This window comes from Nilaparvata lugens, chromosome 8 (genome assembly GCF_014356525.2).
Source record: "Nilaparvata lugens isolate BPH chromosome 8, ASM1435652v1, whole genome shotgun sequence".
Lineage (NCBI taxonomy): Eukaryota > Metazoa > Arthropoda > Insecta > Hemiptera > Delphacidae > Nilaparvata > Nilaparvata lugens.
In genome coordinates this window covers 3,492,224-3,505,276 of record NC_052511.1, presented here as the reverse complement: position 1 = coordinate 3,505,276, position 13,053 = coordinate 3,492,224, and the positions used below count along the sequence as shown (strand labels likewise).

The window sequence follows — 13,053 nt, the reverse complement described above, 5'->3', positions numbered from 1 at the left end:
AGCTGTTATAAACACGTCACTCTGTGATAAAATTGTTTACTGGTATTGAAACGGTAGTTTTAAACACATAGGAAGTCCGTATTGAGATGTAAATTGAAATATTGATTGTCAAATAAATTTCATGATTCACCAAATTTAAGTGTGACATGAGATATGCATTGACTTTTTGGCGGTACGAAGTTCGCCGGGTGAGCTAGTTTATTATTAAACGAAAATCCAAAGTTGCATGCTGTAAACCTCCCCGAAGACTTCTGACACTGCAAATATTTACAACAGATAAATTCTCATTTTTGGTTTCTTGGAAATAGATTTAGAGCTGAAACATTTCGTGAATGATAAAAATATATGTTGAAATAGTTATTTGTGCAACTAGTGCGCAAAGTGACAGTTTGCTGCACCGAAAGAAACGTTTACGCCCGAGCCGTAGGCGAGGGCGGAATGGTTTCTTGAGTGCAGCAGAGGAACTTTGCGCACGTATTTCACATTAAGTTTTTCCTACAGTTACCATTGAATATGAAAAGTGGGTAATTATGGGTAAAATTGCCTGAAATCCATCAAATGTTTTTCTGTGTAATTTTATTATTGATAAAAACCTTAATCCTAAAATCCTAAAGTCCTCGTTGTCCTTGGTTATAATATATAATGAATAATAATTTGCGCGTTGTGCTTGGTTGCACCTCTGCTCACTATAGCAGCCCAGTCACTGTTACCAACTTCATTTTGATTTTGCTGCACTGTTGCTCCATATAACCTACTAAGTATTTTGCGTTGCCATGTTGCAAATCTGGAGTGCAGAAAAATTTTTCCCGCACTAGAGCGGAAAAGTGATTCTTTGCGTTCTGTAATCAGTGCAGCAATGGCCACTTTTCAACGTAACTGTAGGAAAAAGGTATTTGAATGTTTATGTAAAGGTGCAGATATACGCGCCGCGAACATGAGCAATTCACTTTTAATCAGCTGATGCCAAGCTTTTTATATCTGTATCTTACCGTTTCTGTAAAAATACAAATAAAGTCAGCTGATTAAAAGTGAATTGCTCATGTTCGCGGCGCGCATATCTGTACGCACCTTTAGATTCTTCATGTGTCTAAAATCTTGAGGGGACCACATTGTTCCAAACGATTGCTGAGCTTGTAGGGAGAAGTGAATAAAACTGAGGATATGGTAGTTGAGAAATGGATTAAGTGTTGAAAGACGTGAGAAAGAGAAGGAAAGGATGAAGGATGATGAAGAAGAGGTGGGGCAGTAGAAGTAGTATGAATGAACGAAGAAGAAGACTGATTGGTTGAGTACTTTATTCATGTAGATTACAATATATACTGTCTTATACACTTATATACAATAGCTTACAATACAGCAAAATTATAGATGAATTTACATGATATAGACTAAGAAAAAAATTATTGAACTGTATATGATATGAAAAAGCAATTTGTAATATAATAACTATAGATAATAATTATATTGTTATGCATCTACATAAATTGGCGGAGCTTTGGACATATCAATGTCCATTCTTCGGAAAGAATATTAAAAATATCCTCCTCACTAACTCTCTACCCAAAAGATGATGGAGAAGAAGAAGGAGAAGAAGAAGAAGAAGAAGAAGAAGAAGAAGAAGAAGAAGATGATGATGATGAAGAAGAAGAAGAAGAAGAAGAAGAAGAAGATGAAGATGCTGAAGATGATGAAGAAGATGATGAAGAAGAAGAAGATGAAGATGCTGAAGATGATGAAGAAGAAGAAGAAGAAAAAGAAGAAATAAATGGTTCTTATCTCTATCAGTCGCTGCTATATTGGAAATCTATTGTGAGCAGACAGACTCAAGCTGTTTTTTGAATTGTCTTGTCTCTACAGTAAATCTTTATGAGTTCTATGGGACGTGTCATATATGAGACACAGGATCCTACTTGGTCTTATGTGTGTCATGCTACATTTGAAACAATAGCTACTAACAAAAATGTCCTTCTAAAAAACAAAACACATCCATGATTAGTCATTTTTTATCTAATAATTTGTCGTTCTTGGTCAAGTTCCTTATCAGACTTTTGCGGAGCACAGGTTAAGGTGCATTTTCGTTGATACGTAAAGTAGACCTCACGCAGTATTCTCATCCACAAGTACCTGATTGAAACTATAGACCTTAAGGAAATACAGCAATAGACTGGCTTCTCCACACATCTGTGTAATCATTTGTCAGCTGATTTATGATGAATAATATTCTATAGTCTGATTTTTACTCTAATATTGGCGTATGAAGGAGGCTTCTTTTTCCTTTATTATTATCCGTGAAATGCAAAATTTCCAAAAACCTTGTATATACGTCGACGCGCAATTAAAAAAGGAACATACCTGTCGAATTTCATGTAAATCCATTACCGCGTTTTGCCGTAAATGCGCAACATATAGACATTTAAACATTAAGAAAAATGCCAAACCGTCGACTTGAATCTTAGACCTCACTTCGCTCGGTCAATTAAAGAATTAAACATTTCTAATAATATCAACATAATTATTGCCATTCAAAAGTATGAAAAAGTATAAGCTCAACCTGTCCCTTTAAAATATAATTGAACATAATCTTTTAGGTTATGTAGACAAATTTAAATCTACCCAATCTGAGACTCTCTCCCTGTCGTGGTCGACGACGAAATTTAAGCACAAACGAAAACACAGCTTTACGTACTATATTGATGTGCACGTTTTAATGGCAGTGGAGAAAGATAGCAGAATAACTTTGCCGATCCTCTGTCTTGTCAATGCCTTTCATAGACGTTAGCTGATACAGGTTTATTGATGCAATATTAACTGTTCATTCTTGCTTAAAATAAACAATTATATTTTAGTAAGCAATAAATTATATTTTTTAATAGTTTCATGAAGATTTCCATAATTAAGATGAAATATTTTGTTAATTCTACTATGTTGAAAGACGATCTGGCAACAGAGTAAAGCGAGAAAGAGAAGGCGCTATCCGCTTTGTTGAATGATTGACAAGGATATAGTGAGGTCCATGTTATAATGGCAGTGTTTAGCAATGTTATTGCTATCCTTGTCTATCATTCAACATAGCGGATTGAGCTATCTCTCTCTCGCTTTGCTCTGTTGCCAGATCGGCTTTTAACAATGTAGAACTAATAATTAATTAACGAAATATTTCATCTTAATTATGAAATTATTGAAAAATATTATCTCTTGCTTAATAAAATAAAATTGATTATTTTAAACTGGAATAAACAGTTAATATTACATCAAATGTATCAGCTAGGGTACCGTCTTACCGTCTATATAAGGCATTGACAAGTCGGAGGATCGGCAACGTTGTACTTTTATCTTTCTCCAATGCCATTATAACGTGGACCACCTCACTATATCCTTGTCTATCATTCAACAAAGCGGATAGCACTATCTCTTTCTCGCTTTATTCTGTAGCCAGATCGTCTTTCAACATAGTAGAATTAACAAAATATTTCATCTTAATTATGGAAATCTTTATGAAACTATTAAAAAATATAATTTATTGCTTACTAAAATATAATTGATTATTTTAAACTGGAATGAACAGTTACTATTACATCAATAAACCTGTATCAGCTACCGTCTATAGAAGGTATTGGACAAGACAGAGAATCGGCAGAGTTTTTCTCCTATATCTTTCTTCACTGCCATTATAACGTGGACCTCAATATCATGTCAATATAGTCTAAAATATTCCACACTATCGTCCAATAAGCTACAGCTTCCTTATCATGATTTTGGAAACAAGGTGGTAATAAAAACAGCAGTTCACCGCTGAGATATTTGCTACAATAGCCGATCGCTTCTGCCCTGAGAGAGCCGAACAATAATTTGCCATTGTTTTTCGGCGTCGAAAAATGTTTTCACTGAATAGAGATTAACAAAAGAACGGTGCTATGTCTGCAGTGCTGAAACGAGCGGAATTTTATCATGTTTCAGAGAGAATCGCCGATAAACTGATAAGCTCTATGCAGAAAAAAATCAATAATTCAATCAAAATAATAGAATCACAGTTTCAGAATATAACATACAGTTGTTTTTCACGATATTCTAGACAGTATTTCAAACATAGTGAAGTCCACGTTATAATTACTGTAGAGAAAGATAAGTAGACAGCGTTGCCGATCCTCTGCCGTGAATAATAATTCAGATACAGACGCTACAATCTGTAACTTACATCACCTGTAGTGAGGTCCACGTTATAATAATGGCAGTGGATAAAGATTGGAGAATAGCGATGTTGATTCTCTGCATTAATTAATTATATTTCTACACTGTCAAAAACATAATTGGCATCGTTGTGGACCTAGAAAAGGATAGTACCACCGGCTTTGTCGAATGATAGACAAGGATAGCAAAACCAAAGTTGAACAAATACTGTCATTATAACGTGGACCTCACTATAGTTCTAATTTTGGCCGCTAGGTTCCAGCACGCTCCCTGTACCGCCATCATAAGCTTTTGCAGGCAAATTTTAAAATTAGTTTTAATATAATCAATTTTAAAAATAAGTTAGTTATTCAATTTGTTGCGTGTTGATTCAGTAATACTATTATTAAAATTACAGGATATAATCATTGTTCTATTACTTTGAATAATCTAAAACCTTGCTCTTCTAATAAATGAAAAATAATACAGTAATGCGATATGGATATAAAAATGAGGTTAGGTTATGAAGCTTTTAGATTAAACCAGTATTCTATAATTTGTTTTGATTAATTAGAATTTTTGATGAATTTATTAGAGGAGATATAATTTTTTAGTTTATATCCACAACGATTATAATAATGAAAACATAAAAGTTTATAAAAAGTTCACACAAATGTAGTTAGGCTTTTGTTAATGTTTTTTGATAGATTGCAAAGCTATTAATATTGGTATAATAATTGGAATTTAAAATAATGAAAGTAAAGATTTAAATTGTATTATTTATTATCATTGCCCACTTTTATATAAATCGACCGTGGTATTATTTTCGTATTGTGTCCTAACATATCGGTTCAATATGATAAAATCAATCAAGATTCAAAAGTTTTCTTCTTCTTCACTCATCATCATTTCCTTTTGTTCCCAGAATTCATTATTGTCTGTGTGTACATTTTATCTCGCTCGTAGTTTTGAGCCATTTTTAATTTGAATGACCATAGTTGTTCATTTTATTTTTAGAGCTTAAGGTTTTATTGTTGTAACTTATTAATAATAGCATTTTTTATCATTCACAGAGCATGCATTCGTTCGATAGAGTGAACAACTTACGCAGAAATGAATCTTTGAATTTGCAGTCTCCTCCATTCGGGTCAAGAGCTATCAGAGGCTCTCCTCCAATTAGGTATGTTGTCGTTAAAATAATTCATTTTCCCTTCATTTAGTATGAATGTGAGAGTATATTTATATGTATTTACAGGTAATTTTTATTAGATCACACCCATCAGCTATCACATCTTTTGGCAATTGCTACGGTAGTTCATGAATGAATCTCTTATGTTCAAGAATTATACAATAGTACCCTTTTAAATATTTTTACTATAAAATAAAAATGGTATTATTTTCAAACTAACATAATAAAGTAGCCCTGATGAAATACGCTTTTATAATATCTTATATTATTGTCAATTTATGAATGAATTTATCCATGAAGCTATTATAATTATAATATTGTGATCCTATACTCGTTTCAAGAATAAAAAGAAATTCCAATGTAGAGCCTATCATTGTCGTTTTACACTTAAGCTTATATTTAAAATTTTTTTTCACATAAATGTTTAAGTACATTGATCTTATTACAGTAGGTAAATAAATAAACTTTATTTAGAAAATGAATGACAAAAATCTTTGGAAGAATTTAAACAATTTAAGACAAAATTAGGAAATTGAAGAAGTTTTGGGCAATAGCCTTTTTTTCTTTTCCGACTACTGTATTGTTTACTCTATCCAATAAATAAATAATTTGTAATTGTACTGATGAATTAAATTAAATAAAAAAATGAATAAGATACAGAAAGATAATCAATATATTGTAGCCTATAATATTATATCCACAGGATCTTTATTCCTTTTTATCTAATCCTATCAAATAATAGTGGACAAACATTTTTTTTTAAATCATTCTGATCCAATGAAATTCCTAACAATATTCACCCATGTAAACTTTTATTGGCAGCTTATGTTTTTATTTTTAGAACTTGTGTTTGAACACTTGGCTTGCTCATTTTGTGAACACTTGGCTCACTATTTTGTGTCTGAACACTTGAATCAATAATAAATTAATATTTATTAACAAAAAACTGTAATCAATTTTATTTAATTATTGTTTATTGACACAAAATGTGTAATATATTTTTTTTGTGAACACTTAATGGCTTCCTTATGTTGTGTCACATACTTGAATCAACAATAAACATTAAATCAACATGTTGTGATCACTTAAATCAATAATAAGTTATTATTTATTGATAAAGAAAAACTGTAATTAATTTTTAAAATTATATTTCAGTGAAGGAAGTAGCCCAAGCAGGGATCCCCATGCATTGTACGGACCACCTAGAGCTATCACAAACACACGCTCCAATTCTCCGGCTTATGGTGATCTCAGAGATTTCAAGGTAACCATTCTAAAATTATCCACAATTCTGCTTTTCTCTAGCAATTTTAATTTTCTAAAATTTTACAGTTTTCTTCAAGAAACCACTACTAATAGCATACGCCCTCAGCTGATACAGAGCTGGTATTGTATTTTTTCAGTTATAGGGCAACTCTTGAATATAAATAAAAAAAGAATAAATCTATGTACCCTTTTTAGAATTGTTATTTAAGAATAGTTATCAGTATATTATATATACTTGATGATGGCATCATATAGGCTAGCTGAAAGATGTTGTAAGTGAACAATTTTAAAAAGGGTACCGTACTTAGATTTATATATTTTTTAGAGCTAGTAATGTATGTTATATTAAAAAATATGTTTTAATTTTATTTATTTATTTATTTATTCATTTATAATTTTTACAAAGTAGCACTGATTGGGAGAGAAAAACTAAGGATACTCCTTGTACCATTTTTCTCCCAAATTTAGATATAGCATTTTAAAAAGTCCGAGTTAGGGTTATGGTTTCACTTTTCTGAAATTTAAATTAAGATGGTATTATTTCAGATATATTTTATTGCTTGAAACTATTTGGATTTGTCACAACCACTTATTTAACATAATTATAGGCCAACTTTACTTATACATCAACATTAATATTGGAAATACAAGTTTCTAACACTTTTTTATTTAAATAGCAGAACTACACCCAGGCTTAGAGCAAGAACTGGTCAACTTGAAACAGTTGCTTGCCCTGCGGCATGCCTTTTAAAGTCAACACTTTTAAAACTAATGTCTGGCTTAAACACCAAAAATGCAACAAAATCAATATTGAAAATCCAAGTTTTTAATCTTAGTTTTTGTTTGAATAGTAGAACTACCCAGGCTCCAAGCAGGAACTGGTCAACTTGCAACAGTTGCTTGCCCTGCTGCATGCCTTTTCAGGTCAACATAATTCAGTCCAATGATTGACATTGAAAATACAATATTGTTCAACACTAAATGCATCAACATTCATATTGAAAATACAAGTTTTTAATATTATTTTTGTCTGAATAGCAGAAACACCCAGACACTGAGCAAGAACTGGCAAACCTTCAATAGTTGCGTGCCTTGCAGCATGCCTTCTTGAAGTCAATCTAATGTTTGACAAAAAATGGCCAGCTTGCAACAATTGTTTGCTCTGTGGCATGCCTTCTCAAGTCAACATAATTCATTCTAATAGACTGATGTCAATTCTCAGGCCCCCCATCCACTTACAGTTCTAACTGCAGTCCCGGACTGAGACAGTCCGGGACTGCAGTTAGAACTGTAAGTGGATGGGGAATCCGGCAGGCGGATCGTTGGACTGTCAACTGCCACACGGTGCGACAGTTGAACGATCGGACTGCAGGCGGAACTGCTAGTTAGGCCCCCATCCCGTCCGCGACTGCAGTCCGTACTGACGTGAACATTTTTCAACAGTCCACAGTTCACAGTTCTGACTGGAGTCAAGAACTGCAATTCGAACTGTAAGTGGATGGGGGGCCTAATAGTTTGACATTCGGAATACAAATGTTTCGTGGGGTCCCATCTGACCGAATCCCAAAAGGTCGAAGAGTATACTTATTTTCCCAAATGGTCGAATCCCAAATGATCGAAAAGTTTTAATAGTAATCTCATTTGGCCGAAAATCTCAGCTGTCGCAAAAGGTCGAAAATTTGATTTTCCCATCTGACCGATTCTCAAAAAGTCGAATCCCATTTGATAGAAAAATGTAGCAGTTCGTCGCAAATGGTCGAATCCTATTAGGTAGAAGAGTTTTGTTTTCCCATATGGTCGAATCTCATCTAGCCGATGAGATTCGATCATTTGCGACAAACTAAAATATTTTTCTACCAAATGGGATTCGACTGTTTGAGAATCGGTCAGATGGGAAAATCAAATTTTCGACTTTTTGCGACAGTTGATATTTTCGGCCAAATGAGATTACTATTAAAACTTTTCGATCATTTGGGATTCGACCATTTGGGAAAGTACAAGTTTCAATTCTACCATTTGGGATTCTCCAATTTTCGATCTTTTGCGACGAAAAATATGATTTTCCCAACTGACCGATTCCTAAATGGTCGATTCCTATTTGGTAGAAAGGTTTTATAGTTTGTCGCGAATGATCAGATCGAAATCGGGATCTACTGATTGCGCTCACAATGTGTTGAATTGCGCCCAACTGAATGTAGAAGCCCGTAGCACTGACTAGAGGAAACTCTGACGGCTAGATTCGTAGTTCAGCCGCAGCAGGCCTTTGCTCCCGGCATCCTTCAGTCTCCCTATCATGTTACATTTACATTTTCATGTTACTGCTACATTTTTCTATCGGCTTTAGGGGTTGAATTTTCTGGCGCTCTCTAAAAGTTGTTGAGTAGTTATATTTGAATACTGAATAATTTATAAATTTTATTATAGATATTTTAAAAGTAGGCTACTGTAGTCATTTTTAATGAGAATTTTGTTATGAAAATACTTAAATTCTGAATAAGACTATGAAAAATTTTAAATTTAAATCGAATAAATTTAATGTTAAATTCAATTGAAAGTTTTGAATTGAAAAATTAAGATTATAGGTCCTTATCATTAATAAAAAAAATTAAATTGAAATATCTTTTAGTAGAAATGTGTCTATTCTCCCCTTGTGGGATGAAGTAATATATTTATTACTAGCTGGCCCGGCGAACTTCGTACCGCCAAATAGTTGATGCATCTCATGACAAACTTTAGCTGGATGCACACCTCAAAATCTATAACCCATACAAACAATCCTCAAATCCAGACCATCCTATAATTTTTATTGGCCAAATAATCAGTTCAGCATACTCTACCATGTGCGTGTACGATAAAATCATAACTGACAGATTAATTGATCACGCATATCATTAGCATATAATCGACGTTTCAATCACGCATATCACGCATTCAATCACGCATTTAAACATTTGAACATTGAATCATTTAAATATTTAAACATTTAAACATTAAGAGAAATGCCAAACCGTCGACTTGAATCTTAGACCTCACTTCGCACGGTCAATAAAAGAATAATCCACTACTTCATGTAGGGAATTAGAACTGTGTGTTTGAACTCAATGAGGCATTGCAGTATAAATTATGTCTGTGCTACTATGAAACTCAAAACAGTTGTTATGTTTTCTCAATAAAGACATCTCTCAGCTTTTATTTTTAATCGCTAAATCAATATTCAATCTATCTTCTTCTCTTCTTCTTCTTATTATTATTATTTCTCTTCATCTTCTTCTTCTTCAGCTCCTCCTCCTCCTACTCCTCCTTCTACTCCTCCTCCTCTTTCCTCCTCATCCTCTTCCTAAGTCCCAACATACTGAAATCACACCACAGTCCAAACTACCGAGCCTAAAAACTTTAATTTTTGCACAACTTGTTTATGGTAGCCTCAAGACATCCACTAAAAAAGGATTTTTTCAATTTTCCCCCCTGAGGAAGCTGGGGCCCCGCCAAAAATGTTACACACACACACACACACACACACACACACACACACACACACACACCACACACACACACACACACCACACACACACACACACACACACACACACACACACACGATAGTTTCCTGAGATGGTCTCTCTTTGATAATAATCTCATGATTATTATACGTGTACAGAAAATTGAGAAAAACCTAGTATATCATCATTGTATCATTGAATTCTCTTCAGCTTGATCGATTTTAAAGCTACATTGAACTCAAAAAATAAGCGACTTGACACAATCATTGTACAATGGTGAGTATGCAATACATTGATTTTCATGATCAATGTACAGAGCTATTCTGAAGAATATTAACATCTGGAGTGATCCGTGGTCTAGTGGATAGAGTGACACTCATATTATTTAGAGAACCGTCAATAGGGAACTAACTCGGGATAAATAAGTAATATCAATAGGTTTTCAATTTTCGATAGGTTTAATTCTCTTAATCTTCAATAGGTTTTCAATACTCTTCAATAATTGAGAAAGCTCATTATGATTAGAAAAGAGAGCCAAACTCCAGCGCAATTTGAATGAGATTTGAGTCTTTCACATTCCGTATTTTGTAAATGAGAACCACTCCCATTATAGATGAAGTTCACGTATGTTAATTTCTATCATGTAACACAAGTTTGAAAATATTCTCAACTTCATATTTTCTGGTCAATGAATGTAATATAAATGAAATGCAATTTCTAAGAGATTTCTTCAATTTCTTTTGTTGAGGGTAAATTCTCCTAATTTCAGAAAACTTTCCTGGGCTCGAATAATTTTATTCTATTCAGACAATACCATCTAAATAGAGAATTCTTTCAAATTAAAGGATCTCAATCCGACTTGAAATGTAGACAATTTCACCTCTCACAAGTTCAATAATTTGTCTTCTACATTATATCAATCTTCAACGGCATTGATCAGCTTTAGAATCCAAGCCAGTTTTTATAATTCTTATTGATTACTGAATAATAATCACTGAGACTTCACTTGAAATGTTAACATGAGAGAAATTTCGTCAATTCTATGTATTTTAAAACAAACTTCTCAATTTGAACATAGCCTACTAATCCGAATAAAAAGAAGATTGCATATATACTCTAGAAATGATCTCTTAATATAATAGACAACTCCTGATACATCACACTATTATTATACAAGTAACTCAAGTATATCAAGCTCTTGATATTAGTATCAAGTTCTACAATTATAATAGAGTGTGAAGTTTTCTTGTTCCTCGAGAATTATTGAACTCTCGTTTTTATTAGTTTAATCACAATTGAAAGTTCATAATTTTACATAGTATGATCTATCAATACTGAGGGTTCCTCTTTTGTTAATTTTATTCTCCCCTATGTTTTCTTTCTCATACATAATTATTATCTATTTTAACTGAATACTCTCAGTAATACAACTTTATTACAATCATGTGAAACATCTGAAACTGTGGAAATTCCATATACATTCCTTACAGCTTATACAAGAAAATTGTGTCCGAGTTTTTATAATTTGAGAACTTTTATATTGAAATGTACAGTGAACCATATCGAAAGTGAACTTAGCTAAATCCGAGCTCGGAAACGGCCCTTGAATAGAGAATTCTTTCAAATTTAAAGCTTTCAATCTGACTTGAAATGTAGAAAATTCTACCTCTCACAAGTTCAATTATTGTTTTATACATTATATCAATCTCCAACTGCATTAATCAGCTTTAGAATTCAAGCAAGTTTGAAATAACTCTTATCGATTACAGAATAATGATATTATTGAGAGTTCACTTGAATTGTTAACATGGAATAAATTTCGTCAATTCTATGAATTTCAAAACAAGCTTCTCAATTTGAACATAGCCTACAACTTTACTAATCCGAATAAAAAGGGAGATTGCATATAGTATACTCAAGAAATGATCCCTTACTATAATAGACAACTCCTGATATATCACACTCTTATTATATCAAGTTCTACAATATCATAATAAAGTGTGAAGTTTTCTTGTTCCTCGAGAATTATTGAAGAGTCTCGTTTTTATTATTTTGATTACAATTGAATGTTAATTCATTATTTTACATAGTATGAACTCATAATACAAAGCATTCCTCTTCTGTCAACTCTACCCTATGTTTTCCCTTTTGAACATAATTATTATTTATTTTAAGTGAATACTCTCAGTAATATAACTTTATTAAAATCAAGTGAAAAATCTGAAGCTGTGGAAATGCCATACTCATTCCTTGCAGCTTATACAATAATATATTGTGTCAGTGTTTCAATGATTTGAAAACTCTTATATTGAAATGAACAGTGAACTCTAAAATTATTCTAAACACAATCTACAATAGCCATGTTGCTTCAAATTGTAGAGAGTTCTAGCTTCTCTTCCTTAGTTTTGCTGTAAACATCACGGGAGAGGTACGAGGTTTTTGAATCATTGTTATGTTTTTGAATAATAACACGTGGTGTGGAGAGTGCAGGGAATCCGTAACATAGATCTCGCAGAAGAAGGTACCACCGAATCAACGTTACATTAGTAGACAGAAGGTTGATCACTCACAGGTGTGAGATTCAAAGTGGTGGGGGGAACGCCAGCGTGACGTCACGTGTAGTAAATAAGTGATGAGTAACTACACTGAGCATACAGTTTATTCATTGTAGCTTTAAATACATCATCGTTCAACACCCTTACAATTCAGATAGAACATTGAAATTCTCTGTACTTATAGCGAATGAATCACCGATTCTAATAATGTAGATTAATATACATGAATTTGAAGTCAATTCAAATTGTATGAATAAAATAAAGTTGGAAGTTTTCCAAAATTTCAAAAACGTGATATGAAGAAGTTAATAAGCTAGAAAATTCTAAATTTTTTGGGTAGGCAAGTTTTGTTCATCAGTAGGACATGTTAAACCTC

The 13,053-nt window shown here is 32.9% G+C and overlaps 1 protein-coding gene across 1 annotated transcript in view; it reads left to right on the top strand.

The window, feature by feature from the left end:
• LOC111051954 (cytoplasmic polyadenylation element-binding protein 3) overlaps positions 1-13,053 on the top strand; it is a gene marked incomplete in the record, with an annotated part of 134,648 nt that overhangs the window by 85,323 nt on the left and 36,272 nt on the right. Inside the window, 2 exon segments of the mRNA XM_039433752.1 lie at positions 5,241-5,347; positions 6,512-6,620. Coding sequence (XP_039289686.1) covers positions 5,241-5,347; positions 6,512-6,620 — 216 coding nt within the window.